The sequence below is a fragment of the Schistocerca gregaria genome, chromosome 10, assembly GCF_023897955.1.
Source record: "Schistocerca gregaria isolate iqSchGreg1 chromosome 10, iqSchGreg1.2, whole genome shotgun sequence".
Taxonomy (NCBI): Eukaryota; Metazoa; Arthropoda; class Insecta; order Orthoptera; family Acrididae; genus Schistocerca; species Schistocerca gregaria.
The window spans coordinates 215258785-215279499 of NC_064929.1; the positions used below are offsets into that span (position 1 = coordinate 215258785).

General features: G+C 41.8%; 1 protein-coding gene across 1 annotated transcript in view; it reads left to right on the forward strand.

Moving 5' to 3' along the window:
• The window catches only part of LOC126293250 (uncharacterized), a 66226-nt gene that overhangs the window by 20285 nt on the left and 25226 nt on the right, over positions 1 to 20715 (forward strand). The window contains exons 4-5 of the mRNA XM_049986367.1: positions 2245 to 2432; positions 10821 to 11009. Coding sequence (XP_049842324.1) covers positions 2245 to 2432; positions 10821 to 11009 — 377 coding nt within the window. The remainder of the gene's footprint in view (positions 1 to 2244; positions 2433 to 10820; positions 11010 to 20715) is intronic.

The window sequence follows — 20715 nt, forward strand, 5'->3', positions numbered from 1 at the left end:
TTTGTCGCTTGCTAAGTCTACAGATTACCTTCGAGGAAAATCTATGACCCCTTCTTGAGCGGTGCTTCCTTTTCCTGTTGTCTGACTGTCATAACTCGTCACATTCCGCCGATTCTTTGCCGTGATAGTGGGTGGCAAAGTGAAGTCTGATCGGGAGCTGAGACTTCCTATTATTCAAGCTCGCTCACCTTATTAATTCCACACACTCGCCAATACCCTCTGATCCAGTTTTGTTCCTGGAAGTGCTGCAGTTCCTGCTGTAAGTGTAACAGTACAAATCCTAAATCCAGTTCTCGAAATAAGTAAGACTCTTCTCATAAAGTGTGTTCCGTATATTGTACTCCTGTTTCCTGTGACCGTGCAGTACAAAACTGCTTCGTTATTCAGAACATAGCAAATACAGTTATGTGAACTAAGAGTCCGAAAATGATCTGTCATATGTAACAGATTCCAATCGGGTAAGTATATAACACATTTTATCTTGTCCCCACGACATTGCAGGCACTGTCACAGCCAGTCTTCCTCAGTGGTTCACACAGTATCTCCGAAGCAGGAACCGAAGACACGGAGTAAACTGCCCGACCGGCAGGTATCGCGAATGTGGTACGATGTCTATCTTTGACCCAGCTTGCAGATCTGTTGAGTCCATTCATTTCATAATACACATGCATAAGTAAAGCAAACATCTGAAAAGTAGGTTATTTTAAATCATTACGAAAACAAACTTTTTTGTAGTGGCAATTATCATTCTTTTGTTCAGAAAATGCTTGTGTGCCACTTCGCTTCACCAGAATGATAATGCTACACTAAAACCTGTAGTTTTGTTTCTGTGCGAGCTGTAAGTAATCTTCCACTCCCTGTGTTTTATCCGTGCTACAATCAAAAGTTAAAAGAGTGTAGTCCAGTCAGAATTGTCTTTTTCTAAATGTACAAACGCGGTAAGTGTAGGTTTGCCTTTCTTCAAACTAACCTCTTAAGACAAGTTATGGAGTCCATAATCTCTTCAGTGTTCCTACATTTCTCTGGAACCCAAACTGATCTTCCCTGAGCTCTACCATTTCTTTTCCATTCCTCTGTAAATAATTTCTGTCACTATATTGCAACTGTGATTTATTAAACTGATGGTTTGGTAGTATTCACATTGGTCAACACCTCTCTTCTTTGGGACTGAAATTTTTACATTCTTCTTGATGTCTGAGGATACTTCCTGTGTCTCACATATCTTCCACATTAAGTGGAATAGTTTTGCAATAGCTCTCTCCCTCTCTCCCTCCCTCCCCGCACTCCCCCCCCCCCCCCCGCCACTCTCTCTCTCTCCCTCCCTCCCTCCCTCCCTCCCTCCCTCCCTCCCTCCCTCCCTCCCTCCCTCCCTCCCTCCCTCCCTCCCTCCCTCCCTCCCTCCCTCCCTCCCTCCTTCTCGCAGATCTCAGTTACTTCTTAGGGTATGTCTTCTAGTCCAAGGACCTTGTTGCCACTCAGGTCTGTCAGCAATCTATCAAATTCTTTTCACAGTGTTATTTCTCTGATCTCATCTTCACCAGCTTACTCTTCCCTTTCTGCAATATTGCCTTCAAGTTCATTTCCCTTGTCTAGCGCTTCTATATACTCCTCACACCTTTCAGCATTCACTTCTTGGCTTAGTATCTGAGCTGTTGATATTCATACAGCTCCTTCTCTTTTCTGCAAAAGTATTTACAGACAGCGTCTATCTTTGCCCTAATGCTTCTATGGCTCTGCAATTTTCCTCTAACTACCTTCTACTTTCTGTCAGTCTCCTACTTTAGACATACGCACGGGCTTTTGCATGCTTCATTTGCTACATTTTATTTTTTTCCCCTTTTGTCTGTCAAATAAAATATCACATGCATCATTTAAGAATTTATCCAAAGTCTTGTCTTTTTACCTATTTCAACCTCTGCTTACTGCAATGTATCACCTGTCATAGCTACCCATTGGATTTATTTCCCCACAATCTCTTCAGTTTTAACGTGTCATTCATAACCAATAAATTATGTTCTGAGTCCACATCTATCTCTAGACATGTTTTACAGTTCAAAATAAGTGAGAGGATTTTCGGCCTTTCCATTAAATAATAACTTTGAAATCTTATGTTCTCCATTAAACTGAAAGAAGATTTGATTTATAAAAATGCTTCCTCTTTTCAGTATTGTCAAATCACATATGTTATCAATGTTCTTCCCACAACTTGCATTACCAATTCACACGCAGACTTTTTTTCTCCAGAGCTCGAGCTGCCGGACGTCGAAGACGACACTGCGGACCTGGTGGCGAGTTCGAAGGTGTCGGAGCTGCGGGAGAAGCTGAGGAAGAGGTTCGACGCGGCGATGGAGGCGCTGCTGGTGAGGCAGCGGGCCGAACAGGAGGCGCTGGCCAGGTCATTCCTGCAGGTGCAGCAGTCGGCACGGCTGCAGGTGAGTGCCAGGAATCCCTGTGTTACTGCCACTGGCTGCTTAAGCAGGTCAGCTGCTGTGGGCTGTGGTGTTACTCTGTCATGTATGCAGCTGATGCCATAGTTTCTTTAGCACGTGGTCGCAGGACTTTGCACAGTGACTATCTGACCTACTTCTCTGATCTTTAGATTGTGCCTTGAAAAATTACAATAATCCAATGTACGTTAAATTTTGTACGTTCTCAAACAGACCTCTTTAAATGAACGGCAGCACCAGTGCTAGAGGTCATTCGCTGAGCGAACACAAAGTTTCTTCCAGATTGACTGACCGAACTAGTTCATTTTGCTGTATGTCTTCACAATATTCTTGGATATATGACGCAGAGATATTGGTGCTCTTCCGGGGCGGCACGTCGCCCTGCGAGGAGACTCTGTTGCATTGCCCGAGCGGGTACTTCTTCTCGACACACCTTCATAAATTGTCGTGAATGCCTCATTCTGAAGGCACTAGTCAACCCCAAATATATCTCACCACATGTACGTACCTCCCCCCATGAACCATGGACTTTGCCGTTGGTGGGGAGGCTTGCGTGCCTCAGCGATACAGATAGCCGTACCGTAGGTGCAACCACAACGGAGGGGTATCTCTTGAGAGGCCAGACAAATGTGTGGTTCCTGAAGAGGGGCAGCAGCCTTTTCAGTAGTTGCAAGGGCAACAGTCTGGATGATTGACTGATCTGGCCTTGTAACAATAACCAAAACAGCCTTGCTGTGCTGGTAATGCGAACGGCTGAAAGCAAGGGGAAACAACGGCCGTAATTTTTCCCGAGGGCATGCAGCTTTACTGGCATCCTCTTGGGTAAAATATTCCGGAGGTAAAATAGTCCCCCATTCGGATCTCCGGGCGGGGACTACTCAGGAAGACATATCAGGAAAAAGAAAACTGGCGTTCTACGGATCGGGGCGTGGAATGTCAGATCCCTTAATCGGGCAGGTAGGTTAGAAAATTTAAAAAGGGAAATGGATAGGTTAAATTTAGATATAGTGGGAATTAGTGAAGTTCGGTGGCAGGAGGAACAAGACTTTTGGTCATGTGAATACAGGGTTATAAATACAAAATCAAATAGGGGTAATGCAGGAGTAGGTCTAATAATGAATAGGAAAATAGGAATGCGGGTAAGCTACTACAAACAGCATAGTGAACGCATTATTGTGGTCAAGATAGATATGAAGCCCACACCTACAACAGTAGTACATGTTTATATGCCAACTAGCTCTGCAGATGACGAAGAAATTGAAGAAATGTATGATGAAATAAAAGAAATTATTCAGATAGTAAAGGGTGATGAAAATTTAATAGTCGTGGGTGACTGGAATTCGGCAGTAGGAAAAGGGAGAGAAGGAAATGTAGTAGGTGAATATGGATTGGGGCTAAGAAATGAAAGAGGAAGCCGCCTAGTAGAATTTTGCACAGAGCACAGCTTAATCATAGCTAACACTTGGTTTAAAAATCATGAAAGAAGGTTGTATACGTGGAAGAACCCTGGAGATACTAAAAGGTATCAGATAGATTATATAATGGTAAGACAGAGATTTAGGAACCAGGTTTTAAATTGTAAGACATTTCCAGGGGCAGATGTGGACTCTGACCACAATCTATTGGTTATGACCTGTAGATTAAAATTGAAGAAACAGCAAAAAGGTGGGAAATTAAGGAGATGGGACCTGGATAAACTGAAAGAAGCAGAGGTTGTACAGAGTTTCAGGGAGAGCATAAGGGAACAATTGACAGGAATGGGGGAAAGAAATACAGTAGAAGAAGAATGGGTAGCTTTGAGGGATGAAGTAGTGAAGGCAGCAGAGGATCAAGTAGGTAAAAAGACGAGGGCTAGTAGAAATCCTTGGGTAACAGAAGAAATATTGAATTTAATTGATGAAAGGAGAAAATATAAAAATGCAGTAAATGAAGCAGGCAAAAAGGAATACAAACGTCTCAAAAATGAGATCGACAGGAAGTGCAAAATGGCTGAGCAGGGATGGCTAGAGGACAAATGTAAGGATGTAGAAGCTTATCTCACTAGGGGTAAGATAGATACTGCCTACAGGAAAATTAAAGAGACCTTTGGAGAGAAGAGAACCACGTGTATGAATATCAAGAGCTCAGATGGCAGCCCAGTTCTAAGCAAAGAAGGGAAAGCAGAAAGGTGGAAGGAGTATATAGAGGGTCTATACAAGGGCGATGTACTTCAGGACAATATTATGGAAATGGAAGAGGATGTGAATGAAGATGAAATGGGAGATACGATACTGTGTGAAGAGTTTGACAGAGCACTGAAAGACCTGAGTCTAAACAAGGCCCCCCGAGTAGACAGCATTCCATTGGAACTACTGACCGCCTTGGGAGAGCCAGTCCTGACAAAACTCTACCATCTGGTGAGCAAGATGTATGAAATAGGCGAAATACCCTCAGACTTCAAGAAGAATATAATAATTCCAATCTCACAGAAAGCAGGTGTCGACAGATGTGAAAATTAACGAACAATCAGTTTAATAAGCCACAGCTGCAAAATACTAACACGAATTCTTTACAGACGAATGGAAAAACTAGTAGAATCAGACCTCGGGGAAGATCAGTTTGGACTCCGTAGAAATATTGGAACACGTGAGGCAGTACTGACCTTACGACTTATATTAGAAGAAAGCTTAAGGAAAGGCAAACCTACGTTTCTAGCATTCATATGCTTAGAGAAAGCTTTTGACAATGTTGACTGGAATACTCTCTTTCAAATTCTGAAGGTGGCTGGGGTAAAATACAGGGAGCGAAAGGCTATTTACAATTTGTATAGAAACCAGATGGCAGTTATAAAAGTCGAGGGGGCATGAGAGGCAGCAAAGGACTTGGAAGAGCAGTTGAATGGAATGGACAGTGTCTTGAAAGGAGGATATAAGATGAACATCAACAAAAGCAAAACGAGGATAATGGAATGTAGTCGAATTAAGTCAGGTGACGCTGAGGGAATTAGATTAGGAAATGAGACACTTAAAGTAGTAAAGGAGTTTTGCTATTTGGGGAGCAAAATAACTGATGATGGTCAAAGTAGAGAGGATATAAAATGCAGACTGGCAATGGGAAGGAAAGCGTTTCTGAAGAAGAGAAATTTGTTAACATCGAGTATAGATTTAAGTGTCAGGAAGTCATTTCTGAAAGTATTTGTATGGAGTGTAGCCATGTATGGAAGTGAAACATGGACGATAAATGGTTTGGACAAGAAGAGAATAGAAGCTTTCGAAATGTGGTGCTACAGAAGACTGCTGAAGATTAGATGTGTAGATCACATAACTAATGAGGAAGTATTGAATAGGATTGGGAGAAGAGAAGTTTGTGACACAACTTGACCAGAAGAAGGGATCGGTTGGTATGACACGTTCCGAGGCATCAAGGGATCACCAATTTAGTATTGGAGGGCAGTGTGGAGGGTAAAAATCGTAGAGGGAGACCAAGAGATGACTACACTAAGCAGATTGAGAAGGATGTAGGTTGCAGTTGGTACAGGAAGATGAAGAGGCTTGCACAGGATAGAGTAGCATGGAGAGCTGCATCAAACCAGTCTCAGGACTGAAGACACAACAACAACAACAACAACAACAACAACATGTACGTAGAAATAGAAATGCTGACAGTATCTGAGAATTATATTTGTCCTATTTCCACTTCAGTCACCATTTGCCAGCACGAACCGTGTGGAGGGGTACATAATTGCCTCGTAGTGGCGTGTCCCACTAAAATATATTCCACCACCTACGTAAACTATCTTGATGACACTCTTGTCTGTGAGTTATTTCCTGCTGTTGTTTATGTGCCAACAGTCTCAGTTGTCATTGTCTTTGTACATTTTTTGTCAATTACTTGTTACTTGTACTTGTTCCCAGAATGTTTCTGCATTCGCTGGCAATATCGTAAGTCTTGGCCTGGGCTTAGTATTAAATTGAGACCTTAAACTACATCGACCTGCAGCTATAACACTGGTGCTTGTTTTTTCAAGAAATGCATTCAATAAACCCTTGCAGCCATGATATTAACAAAAAGCTTTTGTTCTGGCTTATAATCAGGTGAAATCTGAAGACCTACAAACTGTTAGTTATGCAAATAGCTTCTGTGTGACGTTCAATTGACTTTTCTGATCTGTATGGCCTTAGCTGCTCAACTTGGGCACGTCATTCCTCATCTTCAGACCCTCCAAAGTACCGAGTTCACCCTATTCACGTAACATTGCAGTAAGCTTAAAAAATAAAATTTCATATTCTTGAGGGGAAAAAATCTTGTTTCGCAAAGAGCCCAGCATCCAGCGCATGTTGTTCTATCGATTATTCATATAATGTTGAATCGCATCCCTGTTGGTTTTTGAACATATTTGAACACATTCCAGTTTGATTTCTGAATGAATCGTTGATTTTTGAATGCATCCATTGTGTACGTCATATTTCTGTCAGGGGAATCCCTGTCGCATCTAGAAATAAACTTTCCTGTAGACAAAAGGGGACGGGGCTGTACGAGCTGAGCAGGTGAATGCCAATCGTTGTTTATATGGTTGACTGGATTTGGGAATGATCAGCGTTGTTATAATTACTATTGAAATCAAAGGTTCAGACTAACAGAATGAAAATAAACAACTAACATGAATAACAAGTAAGAATGATTACATATCATCTTCTCATTGTAGCCAATAAAATGAAAGTTTGACAGAAAATTTTTGGCCAGGCTGCTACACTAGTAAGGACCAGTTGTACATTTCGTGGCTAGTGGCCGCTTAAGATCTTTTCTGGAAGTAGCCTGGAAAACGTGTTGTACGAACATGTAATAACACCCAACTGGAGAATAAATGCGGCATAATTAAACCGGTGAGTGTGGCAGGGTTAGTGAAGTTAACTGGAGAATAAGTTTTGACACTGGAAGGATTAGTTACAGAATTATTGATAACACGATTGTTTATGAGAACGACAAAGAATATGAAACAGGGACATCAAACAAATTATGGAAGAATCTGATGATTCCAAATTTATATAAAAATTTTGTACTGCTACTTTTTGATCTCATGTTTGAGAAGCTGGAGTGTATGAGTGAACTGTGACACTATTTCTTAACATAAAGCTTTTTGCTTGTAGTATGCCTAATAGGTATTTCATACTGGTACTTCACGAATTATATTCTGTAGTGTTATAAAAATGACCATTTGTGGCAAAACAGTGTTGTTTATTTGGCGTGTGTGTGTTAAAACTGCTGCAATATTAGGCAGGCCTATTTGATTTTATCTTACAGACAGTGACAAAATACGTGTAATCAGATCAAGAAACCACACCAGTCTCAGGTACTGTTTGTATTTTCAGCTTTTTCAGTATTAGAATATGACATTTTGTTTTTTCACGTAGCAAAATGTTGGACGAACTTTGAGTTAATAAATTCTTTCCCAGAAAGGAAAGCACGCCACGCAAAGCTGTAGTGAGATTAGAAAGAAAACAATGCTAGTACTTAAGGATTGAAGAAATGTGTACTGTCTTGCTTGGCTCTTGTCTTTACTGGTTGTGTGTATCCTATATTTAATTTGATTTCACACAAAACAACAAGTTATTAGCTAATAGGTAATACAGAATGCAAATGTTCTGAAGAGTTCTTGTTCTCCCGGTTACGAATAAACCCATTCAGTATTAACTGCGAGTTTATTTTACGAGGGGCAGGATGTAAAACCGGCTGACTGGGAGCAGGAGAGGCACCACAAGACATTTTAATTTTCCCTGTCCTAAATATAGTTTGATGGCATCCATTACAAAATATTACACGTTCGAATTCCGCAGAGCGAAATACAGTGACATGAGTTTGAACAGTAATGTGTGAAGAGGCGTGGGACTGCACTTTGGCACACCTAAGACCAAATAACACATCTTACATTTCCTCAGACACATATGTTTTATGTGTCAGACTCTTTAGAAAGATGTGCACTAAATAATGAACATTTTTAAAAATATATATATATATATATTTTAATTTTTGGCATCCTGCCTCAAAACTAGGGGTGCGGAGGGGGGCAGGGTGGGCACCACTATCTAATATTGCCCCGGGCCGGAAAATCTGAGATCCAGACGTGACGCACAGAGCAGTCTGAGTTGTGGTGGGGAGGTGGGTAGTCTCCACGTGACTCGTCTTTATGTTTAGTGATTTTGCTGTTTACACTTCATTTATTCCTATCACGTCAAATGAAAACAAAACGGATTTCTGTGGCCGGGAGCTATCGAGTGAATTAAAATACATTCAAATAATGACAGAAGGCTAAAGTATGTTGTTAGTTTCAGATTTTATTTTATTTCCACCTTTCTGACAGTCGAGCACTAATCAGCTTGCGGAACAGTGAAGTTATTTTTGTTGGATTGCTAAAGAAATTAGACTTTTATTAATCTTTTTCACTGAGGCAGTCAGTTTATTTGAAATGAAGTGTTTAATTTCATAGTATTAGCTAATTTCAACTGTTCACTGGATTTCAAGTGCACATTTTCATCTTCTAGCATGTGTGTCATTATGTCATAATAAAAAACCAAACATTATATAACACGGCACTGGTACTCCGACAAAATTTACGTCCGAATTTGGACATACAAATCTACACTTTAAGCCGAATTATGTATTATAGTGTGGTTCACAAAATGCTTATGCTCTTGGAGTATCCTCTAATGTCCTATTTATTTCGTGACATAATGTAAGATCTTTCAATGTTTTACGAGTGCAAACATGTGGGCTTCCTCTGCCACCGTAGCTGCACGAGCGTGGTGACGCCTGTTACCCTGTGCTCTCTGGCAATTGCTGAAACGGTCCTATTCCTAACAAGGTGCGGGAAAATATTTGCGAATGGTTGTTTGAAAAGCATTACTTTCGTAGTAAATTTCCTTTTACAGAAGATGAACTATGTGCGTTCGACTCTTATTTAAAAATCAAAACTTTGAGGATGACCATTTAGAAGAATTTTGAGCCCGGACGATCAGACATTTACGTCGTCCTTAAAAATTTTACTGGCACATTTGTGTGATTTATCTTAAATGTAACACGCAGAAAAAAGATCGACATTATATGTGAAAGCTTAGCTTCTCTTGCAGCTTATTAATCTTAGAGACTCATTATATGTGAAAGCTTTTTTTTCTCCTAGCAACATTATGTATATTAATTCAAACCATTAACTTTTACTATTTGTGTGTTCGCGCTACTTAACAGTGATATTGCTATTGGCTGACTACGTCGTGTGTCCTACGCTTTGAATATCCTCTGTCATCTGCTGGCAAGATCACTGACACGAGCCATGACTAGCTTACAAAAGTGCATTACAATCTCAATTTCGATGCTTCGGAAAGCAACGTGCAGTGTTTGGTGGAATTCGAATTTATACTTTTGTAGTACGAAAAATGTGCAATGTACAATTTGGTGTACATTAAAGATCTTTCCAAAACATTTTTTTTTTTTTTTTTTCTTCTCTAAAGTGCCAGGAAGTTCTATGGCGGTGTACGTATAAAATCATAAAGCATTGTTAAGTTTTACAGTTAAGAGGAAAAGTAGATAGTGACTTAACACAGAAAAGATGTGTTTTCACCTGGGAGAAAGTGTATTTTTACCCAGGAAATCCGGAAAAATCAGAGTATTTTTTTCCCTTGTCCGTGTATACACCCTGTTAATGCAGTAAATAAAAAATACAAAATGGGAATTAATGCAAGACAGAAATACTACACAAACACACACACACACACACACACACACACACACACACACACACACACACCATCCTGTGCCCCTACATGGTGCTGGATGCGTCCGAGTCATGGGACGGGTCTCTCTCTCTCTCTCTCTCTCTCTCTCTCTCTCTCTCTCTCTCTCTCTCTCTCTCTCTGTCTGCGTGTGTGTGTGTGTGTGTGTGTGGGGGGGGGGGGGGGGGGGGCAGTGCGCATGACAGGATAACTCCGAAAGTTAGCAAGTTTTGTTTCTTTGTGTTAGTCTATCGGCAGCTCAATGCTTCTGCTTTTTGGTGGAGTGGTCTCCTTTAATACAAAAGTATTTGATTTCGAAAACAATACAAAAAACATTGAAGTGGAAAAAAGTGTTGTGAGTTGCATATGGGGCTTACCATTTTAAGGGTGTGAAACAAAGCAGAAATGACACAAAATCTCTATGTGTTCGAGCTGTGGTGTCAGAGATTAGAGCTGCGTTGTTGGAGATACGGGTTACGGGTGTGGCAGATGGGGTCGAACCACTGATCTATTTCATATAGTTACTCTGTCCTGAATTTTCCAGTGTTTAATTTTACAGGTTCTCACATTTGCCTGCATTAATAACAACTACGTTTACTTCTCAGTTTGTACCATTTCTTACTGCCCGCAGATGAAAGCGTCGGCAGTTATAAATGCTGCCGTGAGGGGCTACCTCGTCCGGAGGCTGATGAAGACGAAGCACGTGCAGGACCTGATAGAGACCATGGAGGAGAGTTTGAAATGCATCTTCGAATTGAAAGGAGAGTCACTGAGGCCACTCCGTGCCGACCAGGAGCTGTATGATCGGCTCTTGCAGCAGGTAGGAATCGCTTGTTCGTCGCCCTGCTGTTTTTTGTTCAGTATAAAACTGACAAGCCTGAAAATGTCATTAACACTGGATCAGATCTTTTTCTGTGCCTATCTGCCGTTTAAGCATCCTGTCAGTTACTGTATTACATTTAATTTTTAAGAAACACAGCTAGATGTAACACAGACTTGAGAGTACATAAAGCGTAGGATATGTTACTGCAAATCATTCCAAATTTCTACTATTCATGTACATATAATTGTTTCAGCATAATAGCAGCAACTGCAACAAGGTGTATCTGTACCAAACATGATAGTCGCGTGCTAGAGTGCACTGTAAATTGAGAATACCATCATTGATAAACGACCTCTGGTGATGACTCAGAAATAGTAAATTGGACTGTTTTCTGACAAATTGCTCCATTACTGCCAGCAGCTGTATGTTCCATAGACATTTTGTCTAAGATAAAGGTTATTTAGGAGAACTGGTATCTCCAGTTATATCATACGGCTGAAGAAATGTTACCTTGCTGCAGTGGTTCTAAAGTTTTCTGCATTTACCAGACATTGACAAATTTCTAAAAATCTGTGACATATTTTGAAGACCCGAGGGCCCTAAAGGAACCTTATTGAATGCAACAAAAGTAGCAGCTTCAGAGGCACACAAGAACAGTTTAACTCTCAGAGTACACACTTCCTGCCCCAGGAGCACCGCACACTGTTGTTGACTTCCCGTCCCCTTAGCTTGAGTGGCACTTTTTCTTTGCTGTGACTGGTCGTCTTTCGTAGTACCGGCACAGAATTTCATGTTACCACAATGTTGACCACCCATGTTTTTCTTTCACAGTACATATTGATGAAAGTAATTAATTTTTGAAAATACGATATAATTGGATAGATAAAGAAACTCTACTCAGCGGCAGGAGAAAACGTGTATAAAGCTTACAGAAATTTACTAGCTCTTGGGGCCAGAGGCTGCCTCTTCTGGCAGAAGGGTCAAAGCGAAAGGAAAAGGGGTGAAGAAATAAGATTGGCAAGGTTTAGAAAATGAGGAGAATTTGGAAACGTTGCCCAGAACCCCGGAATGGAGGCACTTTCTGGACGGGATGAGAATGAAAGACTGTGATTGTCGCGGGCTACACCGGACGAGCGTAAAGGCAGGAGATAAGGTAATAAGCAAGATTGAGATTACGGACAAAACATTGTGTATAGGTAAATAAGAGCGGAAATCTAAGTGAATTGTATGTAATGGAGGTGGGAGGAGGACAGTGAAATTTAGTTAGGTTAGAAAATGGAAGATGAACAAAACTAAAAGGGAGTGAAGAAAAGGAGTAGTTACTGAGAAGAAGTGCAGTGTCCAAAGGAGTTGACATAAATTTAGGCCAGGTTGTAACGCCAGTTCCCACCTGTGTAGTTCTGAGAAACTGGTGTCTGGGGGAAGATTCCAGATGGCACGTGTGGTGAAAAAGGCACCGAGGTCATAACAGTTATGTTGTACAGACAGAGGATGTATGGTGGCAGCAGGCAGTATCCTGTTGCAGAGCACTGTCTTCAACATGACAGTCATGACCTCGGTGCCTTTTCCACAACACGTGCCATCTGCATTCTTCCCCCAGGCACCAGTTTCTCAGAACTCCGCATATGGGAACTGGCGCTACAACGTGTCCTCAGTTGTAGCTGGATGGGCTGGATGGGCGAGGACAGTGGCTAACGAAGGTTGAGGCCAGGAGGGTTACGGGAACATACTATGTATGTCTGAAGTCTTAATATTCATGCAAGTGGTTCTCTTTTCTCCAAAGGTCTTTCTAATTTTCCTGTAGGCAGTATCTATCTTACCCCTAGTGATATATGCCTCTACATCCTTACATTTGTCATCCAGCCATCCCTGCTTAGCCATTTAGCACTTCCTGTCGATCTCATTTTTGAGACGTCTGTACTCCTTTTTGTCTGCTTCATTTACTATGTTTTTATATTTTCTCCTTTCATCAATTAAATTCAATATCTCTTATGTTACCCAAGGATTTCTACTAGCCCTTGTCTTTTCACCTACTTGATCCTCTGCTGCCTTCACTATTTCATCTCTAAGCTACCCATTCTTCTTCTACTGTATTTCTTTCCCCCATTCTTGTCAGTTGCTACCTAATGTTCTCTCTGAAACTCTCTACAATCTCTGTTTCCTTCAGTTTATCCTGGTCCAATCTCCTTAGATTCCTACCTTTTTGTAGTTTCTTCAGTTTTAATGTACAGTTCATAACTAATATTTTGTGGTCAGAGTCCACATCAGCCCCTGGAAATGTCTTAAAATATAAAACCTGGCTCCTAAATCTCTGTCTTACCATTATATAATCCATCTGAAATATCCCAGTGTCTCCAGGTCTCTCTCACACATACAACCTTCTTTTATCATTCTTGAACCAAGTGTTAGATATGACTAAGTTATGCTCTTTGCAAAATTCTACCAGGCGGCTTCCTCTTTCATTCCTTATCCCCAGCCCATATTCACCTACTATGTTTCCTTCTCTTCCTTTTCCTACTCTTGAATTCCAGTCACCCATAAATATTAAATTTTCATGACCTGTCACTACCTGAATGATTTCTTTTATCTCATCATACATTTCTTCAATCTCTCCATCTGTGGAGCTAGTTGGCATATAAAATTGTACTACTGTCATAGGCGAGGGCTTCGTGTCTGTCTTGCCTGCAGTGTCCGTAGTAGCTTACCCCTGCTCCTATTTTTTTAATTTATTATTAAATCTACTCTTGCATTACCCGTATTTGATTTTGTATTTATAACTCTATATTCACCTGAATGGAAGTCTTGTTCCTCCTGCCACCGAACTTCACTAATTCCCACTATATCTAACTTGCTTTGGAATACATCCAACAAATAACTGAGGCCTGTGTGGTGCTGCAGTTTTAATGGCGAGCAGTGAACACTGCAGGCAGTCTGCAGCCGTTTTGCTGTCTACTGTGAGTACTGTGACTTCAGTAACATACAGCCAGAACTAACATGGCTTCAGATATGGAACACTGTTAAATGCACTGTTGTAATGTGGACCTCAAAGTTTCTCTTATCTATGGAATGTTAAGAGAATTTTTTTTATGTCTTCTGTGTAGCAATATTTCTACTACAAATCGCCCCTTAGGAATTCACACACATTTACATTTTCTGCGAATCACCTAACAATTTTCCCACCGAGTTGGAAATTCACATCTGAGTGAAATTTGTGTATATTTGCATCTCGGAACATGTTCGCGTGGTAAAAGGCTGTTGTGATTTTGAGGAACACCCATCACAGGTGAAATGTTTGGATTTAATGGGACGTACGCCACAGAAGTACGCATCGTCGTCAAGGGAACGGTAATGTGTAACTGAGTCCGTATCGAGCTGCCCCATAATAGCGTGTGCCCGGCACACTGTTGTTGCAGGTTACGTTCTTCTCAGTGTCTGAAATTGGTCTTCAGGTCGTGGCTTTAGTTGACAAAATTGGGTGACATTTCAGGTGGCGATCTTTCAACAAAGAAAGAAATTGTCGTTTACTTCCGAGTAGTGTACGTCTCTGGCCACCGATCCTGTGCAGGTGTCGCTGCAGTCTTCTGGCATCGCAGCCCCGCTGTGGTTGGCAGCATTGTCTGCTGTAGCCTCCTTACTGAACTTCTGATGCTCCAGTTGTCAGTATTTCATGATTTCAGAATTCTACAGGATTTACAATCACTCCCCCAGAGCTTCCTGACTCTGGACACGAAAGCAGTCGAGCTCGGATGACGTTTGCGGCATCAGAATGTGGAATTTCACATGTGGCCATTCTTGAGGTGGAAATGTAGAACAGGATACATGAATTTTTTTCTTTGTGGAGAAGAACATGGCCAGTGAGACGAGACATCACTGCTATGTCACGAACAGAACTTGAGAGACACTGTATTTGATTAACAGTGTTGGAAAGATAGATCGCTACTTACTGTACAGAAGGAACGTTAAGGTGCATACGGGCACAATTAAGACACTTGCACATAGGCTTTCAGCCACAGCCATCATAAAAAAAAAAGAGAAACGCACATTCTTCGTTGACACAAGAGTACACACGTCATGCACACATGGCCGTCAGCTCAGGCAGCTAGTGCCAGAGTGCTGCCTTCCTCGTGCGTAAGTGTCTTCTGATTGTGGCCGTCTGCAAGCTAATGTGTCATCTTCACGGTAAGTAGCAATCTGTCGCCTCCTACATTGTTAATATTCCTACCTGGAGTTTCCATATTGGATGAAGTTGTTTTCAGTTGAAGCCTGTGTTTGACGATTGTTATGTTGCAACTCGTTTGCTACGAGTATGTGCACTGGCACAGTGACAGTCTTTACAGCTCGATACAATAAAATGACAGTGACAGTATACTGACGATTAAAGGCTTTTCATTTACAAGTTGCGTGCCGCAGAACAAAGTGTTTCCGGGCACCGGCACATTGAAGATTGAAATGCAGTTACAGTAAATTTTAGTACAGCAGCAGTGTTACTTTTCCAGTGTGTGATCTGTAATCCTGTTATGTTGGATATCAGTAGATTTATTTAGTAAAATCTCTGTCACCTTTCTCGATATTTGCCAGACTGTGCTCCAACAGTCTTTGCAGGACTTCGTGTCTTTGTGTGACGACAGATGTCGAAGGAGTGTGTTATTTGTCTTCGGAGGTACTCGAACAGTGTAAAGGACTGAATTTTAAACTTTTGTATTCACACACTCTTACGACAATACAGTCTTCCGTAATACAATCCCGTATTCTGAGTGGGTCGACAGATCGTCTTAAATGTTTGTAGCTTCTGTAGTGGACAAGAACTGTGTCTTTACTTAAGTTAAATAGACAGTCTTTTGTCACAGCATTCACTGTACCCGTGATCTTTTCTGTTTTTTTCGTCAACTTCCAAACACCTACGAAGTCAGCCGCCGAGGAACGAGCCGTGCCCCACAGCAGTGGAGACGCTCGCTAAACATTTCGCACTGTAGAAGTGACGAGTTTGAGCCGTTCTTCCATCTGCATGTATCGTAATAATATCTGTCACTCACTTTGAACGTCACAAACATCCTTTGTTATCACGTATGCTTGGAAGTCGGATGTGACACATTTCAATATTAATGAAAAATGTGCATCATTTTTGGTTTGATCTTTTTGTAATGGTAATGGTATATCAGCAGTTAAAACCCTCGGGGCATATAAAATTAGTGTGTGTGTGTGTGTGTGTGTGTGAATGCTCAGTGTTAAGGTTATCACCACCCTTACACACATTAAAAGAAACGAAAGCGGGAAAATTACTAAGATGTGATCGTACGCACTAAGATGATGGTAACAAATGAAAGAAAAAAAAGAGTTAAAAGAAAGGCACAGGAAAATGTCACTGTCTGATTACTTAAAATATAGATGATTCAATCACCCTGTTAACACATTAAAACAATCTCCCTAAAGTCTCGGGAAAATGTCAGACAATTAACAAAACTTTAAAACTTTAACCACATTTGTTTGAACATTACCTAAAACAGGTTGCAGGCCCGTCAGCAAATTGGCCACGGCCCACCAGTCGAAAAGTAAAATGTGGTCCAGTGAAATCTGGCACACAGTGATCTGTACGCCATGAGCGGCGCACGTCGGAGGGTCCTCTCGCCGGAGGGAAAAGCCATACGTCACAGGGCAGTGGAGTGAGAAGGACCTCGTCCTGTCTGTGTGGCTGGAAGGAGGTATGCCACGGCTGTGGTGTGTGCTTTGCTAGACGAAACTTGTCGTATAAAAGTGAAAATGGAGAGACTGTGAACACAGTATTTCAACTGAACACAAATCTTCTGAACATCTCCTAGATCCACCTATGGTCATTTTATCTTGTCATTTCTGTTTCGTGACCGTCAGTGTAGATCCCCAGCTCCTCTCATTCATTTGTTTGCTTTCCTGTCACTTTTTGTCGTGTCCAACAGGCACCCTTTCCATTGCTTGTCAGGCAGCTGTCCATTTTTGAACTGTCTGAGCATTTAGCATTTACGTTTCACTACTAAAATTTAGTAATGGTAGTATACACTTGTTACAGATGTTCTGCGAGAGGAAAATTGGGCATTTATGCCAGACTACAGCATTTGGCTTCCCAAAAGAGTCTCAAGCCATTCTTGCGTTCCTTAGTACTTCTTGGAATGTTCACCTGCAAGGTTTTTTTTTCACTTCTACATATATTAATAGGGAGGCTGTTTCTGTAAATTAATCATTCACGTGTGCTGTTCCATGTTTGCACTTCATTTTGCTCTTAACATAATTGATATTCAGGTCTGTCATTGTACTTACGATGTGTTCCTCCATCTTTCGCTGAAGTTCTTTTGGATCTGTAGCAAACAAAACAGTGTCATCTACAAACTGAAGGTGATCCAAATCTGACACGTATTCCTCCTCCATGCCAGTTTAATAGTACGAAGACCTCTCCCGAGGCTGCAGAAAACAGTTTTGCTGAAACAAAGCCTTTGCCAAACCCCTTTCTGAACCCGAATTCTCCGTTTTCTCGATGTAATAACGTGGAAGCTGTAACCCCCTCGTAAATATTTTTGTGTACCGTGGGTACATTATCTTCCTCAGCTCTCGAATGCTGCCAATACATATTTTATTGTAACAGCCAAACACTTTTTGTAAACTGCATTCGAGGTGGTGACTGATATTTGTTGCTTATTTCTCAAACATTGAGGACAGCCTGGAGATTGTCCATATTGCACAATTTCCACAGTTTTTTTCCTCTCTCCATGTGCCGGATAGCTTTCCTTTCTTCTTGCAAAAGTATTTCCCAGATGCACTCATTTTCACAGTCTCTTCGCTGAGTCTTTTTACTTGAACAGCATGTTTCTCGCCAGTGCCATCTGACATCCAGGCAGAGGTATGTCAAAATTATGTAACAGGTTATGGTTTCTAAATTCTTACTACAGTAATAGTTATTTGTCAGCAGTTAGTACTTCTGAAAAACTTTTGTGCCGTAAATTTTTATCTTATCTACACTTAATTCATTCCAACGTATGAGTTAAAATCAGCTGCGCGCAAAGTTTTAACGATGCGATTTTACCTCTGAAAATTCTTTAAAATTGTGTGCAGTGTTTTACTTAATGTGATGAAGTGTAGTAAGTGTGATGGATAATGAAAAGAAATTCTGTTGAAACTTCCTGGCAGATTAAAACTGCGTGCTGGACCGAGACTCATACTCGGGACTTCGTCTTTCGCGGGCAAGTGCTCTACCGCTTAGCTACCCGAGCTCAACTCATGACCCGTCGTCACAGCTCTAATTCCGCCAGTACGTCATCTCCTACCCCCCAAACTTCACAGAAGCTCTTCTGCAAAACTTGCAGAAATAGTGCTCCCGGAAGAAAGGATATTGTGGAGATATGGCTTGACCACACGCTGGGGGATGTTTCAAGAATGAGATTTTCACTCTGCAGCGGAGTGTTTGCCGGTACGAAACTTATTGGCAGATTAAAACTGTGTGCCAAGACTTGAGTGTCGGTCTGGCACACAGTTTTAATCTGCCAGGAAGTTTCATATCAGCGCACACTCTGCTGCAAAGTCAAAATCTCATTCTGGAGAAATTCAGTTCTTTATTGGCTGAAGGTATCGGACTGTAACGTGCCTGAAAATAAAATTTTTCCATGTAATAGTGTTTTCTAAAAATTTGACGGTACCATATGTGTTCACTTGCTGCTCACAGGAGGTGGACCTGCCAGTATAAGAGGCGGCGTGGGGTATTGTGCTGTTAATAAAAAAACAATAACAGCTGATTGGTCCATCAGGAGAGCCCAGTGGATTTGAAGGTGGACCAGTCACTGGATGTCGCCTGAGTAACAAATCTGTCAGGGATATTCCAACCCTTCTAAAGCTGCCCAAGTCGACTGTCAGTAAAGTGATTGTGAAGTGGACCGCAGCTAAACCGAAACCGGGGAGGCACCGTCTTCTGACGGACAGGGACCGTCGGACATTGCAGAGGGCGGCTGTAAAAAAATCACTTGAAATCGGCGGAAAGAATCACTCAAGAATTTCAGACTACAGATAGCAGTCCTGCGAAGGGACTTAAAAAGCATCGACCACAGTGGTCGAAGAGCTGCTCGTGAAGTGTTACGTGCCATTTAGGCAAGTAACATTTCACACAACCTTCGTGTAGTACGACATAAGTTGATTGTGATGGAATAATATTAAGTAGGGAGTAAATCGCGTAATGTATGCTGCTCGCGGGTTTTTGTTTTCGTATGTGTGGATCTGAATGGGAGATGTGGAATACGAGAAAATGCCCAGGTGTGATGACAAGTGAATGGCTTTCTCTGATGTGGGTTGGACATTTTACATTTTGGCGTCGCAGCTCGGTGGTAGCTCAATTGACCGTTCTCTCGGAGAATGAAACAGAGAGACGAGATGATTTTGTGACAAATGAAATATATTGTAATTTGGAGTGACACGTTGAGCCGTCATGGCTTATGTCGTATATAAAGTTGTGTTCTACTCAAATTCACGAGTCACACTAATAATTTGTAAAAGGAAAGTAGTGGACGCGCTTTCTCGTTATATGAGTAGAAGTGATCTGCTTTTGCACAAATAATTGCTGTAGAATGTGAAGAAGTCAACCCTTTCCTCGGCTGCACACGGGATTTCAGAGCCACTGATCGGCTGGACTCTGCTTCGAGAGAATCGACTGTGGCGACCGGATTAAAAGAAAAAGGTAAATACATCGGGTATTACATCAGATGACAGATCTTGTGAAGTGTTCTGACTCAGCTTCAGCTACGAGGAGCGTTCTCAGGGATGCGGAACTCGGTGTAATTCTCGAGGAAGCCCAGGGTAAATGGAAGTCATAATAATCTCACTAATGTGGAAGGCTATTCGTGCCACTACTGACTGACAGCCTCTATCTCGTCAATTCCTGTCATGAGCACTGACTTTGCTGCACTTCGAGACAGCTGTCTGCAAATCTGTGCCCGTCTCCTCCGTGACGGCCCTGTGCCGATATCTCCTATCCTTCTAAGTCCACAGCTGGCGACGAGCGACACGGGTGTAGCGTCACAGAAGCCTACCGTACTGTCCCCTAACACGATGGCAGAACATACATTTTGCACCTATCACTCCCATACAGTTCCATATTAGGGATGTCCCGGAAAATTCCGTCTGACGTACATGGGGTCACTTACACGCTCGGTAAACACTGCGATTCTCATTCGTGCACAGTTCGTTTGCCTGCACGGTGCCAGGCCTACACCGGGTGAGCACGGATACACAGTGCTCCTGCTGCTGCTTTCTGTAGACAGCCAGTCATTAAAACTCGGATTAGTGCCTACGTTTGAGACGAGTTTCATCTCTTCTGTGCTGAGTGACACTCGAGGCACTGCAAAGGTGCGACACCACCGGACGGTGGAAGATCTTTAACGAGTGGTTTGGAGTGATATACCCTGTGCCAATCTGACGGAAGGATTTGAGTTTGGCAAAAGTGTGGGTAAAATTACCTGCTATCATGTGTAGTGCCAAGAGTGAATTGCAGAGGTGGCGGTGTTACAGTATGGGGATGTTTTTCGTGGTTAGGTTGCGGTCCCCTTATCGCACATAGGAAAATGTTGAGTGCGGAATGATGTGAATACATTTTACTGTATTGTGTACTGCATGGTAGTATAGGAACAGTTCAGATACAGTGATTGATTATATCAGCATCCCCGTCAGAAAACAGCACTTGGGAGGCAATGGTCTG